Source organism: Pipistrellus hanaki, assembly GCF_964339955.1.
Source record: "Pipistrellus hanaki genome assembly, chromosome: 2".
Classification (NCBI taxonomy): Eukaryota; Metazoa; Chordata; class Mammalia; order Chiroptera; family Vespertilionidae; genus Pipistrellus; species Pipistrellus hanaki.
This window is the reverse complement of record NC_140504.1, coordinates 170,907,831-170,913,830: the sequence shown is the minus strand read 5'-3', so window position 1 is coordinate 170,913,830 and position 6,000 is coordinate 170,907,831. Positions and strand designations below refer to the sequence as shown.

The 6,000-nt window shown below is 47.1% G+C and overlaps 1 protein-coding gene across 10 annotated transcripts in view; it reads right to left on the bottom strand.

The window, feature by feature from the left end:
- Window positions 1–6,000, bottom strand: part of NFYC (nuclear transcription factor Y subunit gamma) — a 66,404-nt gene continuing 60,404 nt past the window's right edge. For 5 of the 10 annotated variants that reach the window (XM_084874640.1, XM_084874642.1, XM_084874645.1 and 2 more), the window contains exons 8-10: window positions 4,588–4,695; window positions 2,156–2,215; window positions 1–1,220 (exon numbers count right to left, since the gene is read on the bottom strand). In XM_084874640.1, coding sequence (XP_084730766.1) covers window positions 789–1,220; window positions 2,156–2,215; window positions 4,588–4,695 — 600 coding nt within the window. In that variant the 3' untranslated portion in view covers window positions 1–788. The remainder of the gene's footprint in view (window positions 1,221–2,155; window positions 2,216–4,587; window positions 4,696–6,000) is intronic. The other 5 variants (XM_084874646.1, XM_084874647.1, XM_084874641.1 and 2 more) reach the window with 1 other exon arrangement.

Here is a 6,000-nt window from a genome sequence, read left to right as displayed (position 1 = left end):
TTGTCTAAAATGAGGTTTATTTCATGTCATGCATTGATGTCCATGCAGCAAAGGAGACTAGCACAATTCTTAATGCATTTAAAAAATAAAAGTATGTATGGAGGTAAATGCACAGTTCTAGTCTCCTTAGGTCCCTGGGAGATTAGGGTCTGGGAATAAAACCATCCACTCTTCTCTCCATGGCCAATGAGTCATCTCTTAAATGCAAGGATGTTCCCATGGCCTCGGGATGCAGGTGCACAGAGCTCCAGGACAGGAGCAGGGACAAAGAGAGAAGACCACGAATAAAAAAGAATCTACACGCAGTCACCTAATTTAATCGGAGGACAGAAAAGATGGAAAACCCTGGGGGCAGCAGCTGTTGCAAGAGTTAGGAGATAACATACACCCAGTAGGAGATTTGCTCCTAAAAAGAAGTGGAGGTAAAACCCCAAAAAAGAAAAACAAAAGAAATATATCTTCAACCACACTCTTCAAGAAAATGCCATAAATATGTTATTTAATATTTTCATTTCATAGCATTGGACACACAGCTCAACATATTGAAATATTGATTCCTCGGTGGGAAAAGAAAAAAAAAAAAAAAAAGGAAAAAAGGAAATAAAAAATATTGCATTTTTCTGTTGGAGAATCTCGGCCCCCAGGTGTGGGGCGAAGCGCACCAGTGTCCTAGCCTGCAGGAGGCGCTGAGGTCGGCGGGGTCCTCTGGGGAGGGACGCTGTGCCCATTGCCTGGGGCTGTATGGCAAAAATTGTGTTGGGTGTCCTTGGCCTTGCCAGCTCAGGCCCTCAGTCTCCGGTCACCTGGGGGGCCTGCCCGTCGGAGGGCTGGTTAGCTGACTGGATGAACATGGGCTGGGCGAGGTCCTGGCCGGCAGGCATGGTGACTTGCTGGATCTGGTAGAGCTGCTGCGAGGGGTGGAGAGGAGAGAGTGAGGTCACCCCTGGGAGAGGGGCATGCAGCTCCCTATGGGCCTCGAGTTGGTTCGGGGCCCCAGATACTTCAACCACCACCCACTGCAAGGCGTCAGAGGGAGGAGGGGATGTGGAGCTCTGCTGGGGTTGGGAGCAGCAGACACAGGAGGCACCAGCACGGTGTGAGGGGGTGTGTGTAGTGGGCGGGGAAGAGGTGCAGGGAGTTGCATTTCCTGTGGCTTTCACTTCTCTGGGCTCTGCCTCTCCCGTTAGCTCAGAGCCTGGAGCTTGCTGCACGCTGTTCCTCTGTGACAAACACAAGCAATTCGAACCACTGTACCAGCAGCTTGGAAGTCAGCATTTCCCCAACTCTCAGTAATCCTCACTGGCAGGGGCAACAGGATTACCCCCTCTTCCTCCTTTCCTCAGAATATCTGACTACACTGAATCTGCACTTCCAGCATGGGCCCTGCTGAGGTCACCTGGAATTAAATACTTCCTACAGCCAAGACCTGTGAGGGGTGAAGCAGATGCTCACATAGCTACTTTGCGAAGTTAGGGCCAACTGGTCATTTGGTTTCTCAGCTGCCCTCCAAAAAACCAGCCAAAACCCTTGCCACAAGAGCCCTGGCATGTGAACCTAGCACCCGGTGCTGGCAGGAACCAGAGGTGGGTGATGCGGCTCCTCTCCTATGGGCAGCAGAGAACTCAAGCTCGGGCACATCATCCCATCATGTCCTCAGGGTGACTGGGAGCATAGTCATATATGAGGGGATAGGCCGAGGGAAAAGGAAGATTCTTTCTTTGCACGGGTTTAGAATTACTGAATTCCAGGCACTGAGAGGTTGAGAGGACACAAGTTCTCTGCGTTTCAACTAATCTATACCATTAAAGAGCAGCAGAGAAAAACTACCCTAGAGAGGGAAATGAGAGACCTGTGTTCTAGACCTTATTCTGCAATGAACAGCTGACTAATCATGGACAAAGCATTTCCCATTTCTAGGACTGAGTTTACTCATCTGTAAAATGGGGATTTGGGCTATATAATGTCTACAATGCTAAAGGACAGGCACCCTGATTTAAAAACTGTACTTGTTTTAACCATTTCTGCCCACTCATTGTTAACAGAAAATAGGACAGCTGCCCTAATCATCCAAACCCATAGATGTCATCCACTAACCCTCACCGCCACCCTCCCCCAACTCCTCACCCTCTGCCCCTGCTCGGACTGGGTGTCCTACCTGTCCATCTGTGAACTGGCTGAACTGCTGCTGTCCTTGCTGGACCTCTGTCTGTGTGATCTGCAGGAATCAAGAAGGCAGAGTATGCAGGTCAGCTGCCGGGTCTGGTCCACCAGCCCACCACCCAGGAGAGGGTTGTGAAGATCAAATGAGACAATACATATAAAGTGACCAGAATAATGCCTGGCATAGAACAGGTGCTTGACGTGTAGCAGAAAAGCAAGGTTCCTCCCATCCCCTAGCCCTGAAGGCTACTCAGAGTTGGCACCATATAGAGCAGCGGTTGCCAACTGGTGGTCCATGGTCCGAAAGGTTGGTAAAACGCTGATAAAGAGGACCCTGGAACACACGACATTACCAGTCACTACCCCCTCAACAAGGTCTTTTTGGGACTCAAATCAAACAGACACCTAGCTCATTGGTGCTGACATGAGTGAGCGTAACATTTTCAGTTTAGTCAGAAACCCTAAGAGTCTTGCAGCCAGTGCAGACAATTTGTAAAACACCAGGCAAAGGAGTGAGTGGTCCCTTTCGTTCTTGGAAGGTGGGCTCCAAACCAAACCCGTATCACCCAGATTATCTGACTGACTGGAATATGAAACACCCTGGCGAGCAGGTGGCCTTGGCCCTAGAAGCCCTTGTGGCAAACCTATGAAGTACTTTTTCCGATAGTGGCCACGTGCAGCCCTTTGGGCCAAGGATTAGGGAGGAGGGGGGGAGGCAAGGAAAACATTTATCACAAGCACTTAAAATCTTAGGTGTGGATTTTTAAAGAAATTTACTGCTAAGTAGAAATGCATTGTACAATGTCAACTGTTGGAAACAGCTTGGTAGACTAGAAAGAAAACTGAAGCATGCTTGTGTGCATAGGTGTATCTATGGAACATTTGACTAGTAATGTCTTCTGTGCACATCTCTTGGAATCATTACAGCCAACCTGCAAGGTAAGGCCGGTCCTCTCAAGTGTCCTCACAATGGCCAAAAACAACCCATCAGGTCTAGGGGACACGTGTGAAAGAGCTTCATACTACTGTTCCTTGTTTTGGGTCTTTCTCCTCCTACCAGTCTATAAGCTTGAGGGCAGGAGCTAAGTTTTGTCTTTGAATCTCCCAGTGCAAATCAAGTATTCAAGAAATGTATGCAGAATAAATAAATGACCCTGATACAAATGGAAAATATTCCTCATAGATGAGATTAACTGGGCCAAGGCCAGCAGTACTTCCTTTATATCAAAGAAAGCTTCATTTATCTTTAAATTCCGTTTACACACTATTTATTTAGCATTCATTAAACGAACATTTACTAAGCACCTACTACATGCCAATCGTCACAAGTACAATCTGTTGTTATACAGACTGTGACTGCCCTCAGGTGCTCTCTTCTTGTTTCTTCCCCTCCTTTCAGTAACCGCCCCCTCCCCAAGTCAAGCTTTCTGGCTGTAGTTTCTGACTCCAAAACTGGTATCTGGGAAACCAAGAACTCATCCTTCTCATTTCCTCCCACCCCCCAGGCCATAAAAAGTTTTTGGTATCCTAGGTTAGAATCTTACAAAAGTTTATGGGCGTGTTTTTTGTTTTGTTTGTTTGTTTGTTTGTTTTAAAGCAGAGGATGAGGTACCCAAGGGTGTGACCAGTTTTGAGCTCTAATTCCATGTCAGTGAACCCCAAGGAAATTAGGGAAAAGTCCAAGTTCCATGTGAGCTTTTAATGATTCCAGAGACTATATGGAACTCAGAAGCCTTACTTCTGGCTCATTCCTCACATTTTCCCAAATTAAATCTTTGGAGAATTGCTCTACAAACTCAGCTCTGTTACCACTGTCAATAGATACATCACCAGAAATGCAACTGAGCCAGACAGATCCAGCTCTTAAACGATTGCTGCTTTTTTTGGGTATGAGGCAAAAAAGAATCCATTAACAATGCCTCTCCTTGAGCAGCACCCCTCCCCCTACAATGCTGCCCATATTCCTCAACCCCCATGCCTAGGGAGGCACTTTCAACACCTGTGGCTCACAGCCTCCAATATGCTAGGGAGCAACCTCTGGTGAAGGGTGCCTGAGGAGGTGAGGATAAAATCCAAGTAAGCTTTCCGAAGGGCACAGGAGAGCCAGAACACAACAGCTATTCAGTTTTAAAGCTGGTAACAGCCTGACAAAGAGGCAGTCTGTCAAAATGCTTCCAGTGAGACCTGCATACAGGTACATCAGGCTTTCTTTAAGTATACTTGAGACTACCCTGCCTTGCACTTCAGAACAAAATGGCGAGACACAAACTTTGAATGCAATTCTCCATGAAACCCTTCCGTGGGGTGTAGAATAAATATGCACGTGTGGAGGTGGCTCTTGCTGAAGAATAAGGTGGGCGGGAGAATAATAAGGAAGCCAGTTCCTGCTGGTCCCCAAGTCAAGTCCTGTATCCCTGGGACACATACCTGCTGAGCATTGGTGGCAAGCGTCTGGATCTGTCCCTGCACAACTTGGGTGCCTGATACAGGCTGCGCTAAACGAATGTACTGTAGCTGGCCGGTGTTCAGTTGCACCTAGGGCAGGGCAGAGACAAAGAGACCACAGAAGATTGAGTGCAACTTCAAAGAGGCAAATTTTTCATGAGCCCTCCAAAAAAGCTGCCCAGAAAAGTTCCTTTGTAATAGAGGTCAAAACAGCAAAACGTAACTTCCCTTTCCTGCAAGTCACACACACAAGAGAGAATAGTTCCCTGAATGGACCTTGAAAAAACTCCCTGAGGATCTTGTCACATATATGAAAAAGCATGGCTGCACCCTCAACATTCATTGGCTCTTAGCTGTTTGCTCAGTTTATCTTAGGATTTTATCCTAAAGGCTGTCTAACATCATCAGAATGTTTATACCTTAAGTGTGGGCCTCTCTTCCCTCCAGCTCCACACTACTCCACCCAGTTCCCAGAATGGCTGATCTAATACTGTACTGAGAACAGCTCCAGCGTCTGCCAGGAGCACAGAGCAGATGGCCGTTACTCCGAACCACAGCACTAGAATTGCCCAACTCCACACTGCACATTTCGGAAGAAAAAGCTGGCCAGCTTTACTATCTCTGTCCCCAAGAGCCAGGACCAAGGGGAGTTTGAGGGACTTTTAGGATCCTTGGTGTTCAGCACTTGCTTCTGGCCAAACGCCTCCCAAGGGGAAGCTGAATCAATAAAACCTTTCTCAGAAAACTCCATCATGGGAAACCAAACCTACAAAAATGCCCTTGGAATCCCTCATGCTTAAGATTAAGTCTCAGATAATACAATAATACCACATACTGCATTTAATTGTGTGCTAAAAGCCTTAATTCAGGCTCTTAACACTCCAGTGTACCATGAAAGTTTTAGTGCTTTGAATGTGCAGATGAAGAAAGGGCCAAGGTGTTTGCAACACAAGGAGCTGTGGCTCAGCAGAGAAGTCAGCAGAGAAGGCTGCAGACATTCACACTTGGGATTTGGGGCGCCCCGACATTACCCTCCTTGGCTGCTAGCTGCCTTTGTTGTAAGCTAGTTGTGAGCTTCTTGAGGCTAACAGGCCTCTGTCCTGGAATAAACACTCCTCTGCCTTCAAGAGTTATTGCCACTGAAGGGAACTATACTTCCACGAGGAAAATGCTGGTAGGCTGAAGTGGCTCTCCTGTGTGCAGTGTTAAATCAAACTGCTTCTCGGAAACTGCCAGCCTGGAAGAGGATTGGAACCACCCAGACTAATTCTGAAGTTCTGGTGGATCATTCCAGAATTGTCTGCTTAAGGCAAGGAGGGCCTCAAAATCTAAACCTGTAAGAATCTAGTTCAAAAGGAGATAGGGCATGATACTGTGACCAGCAGTCATTTATTT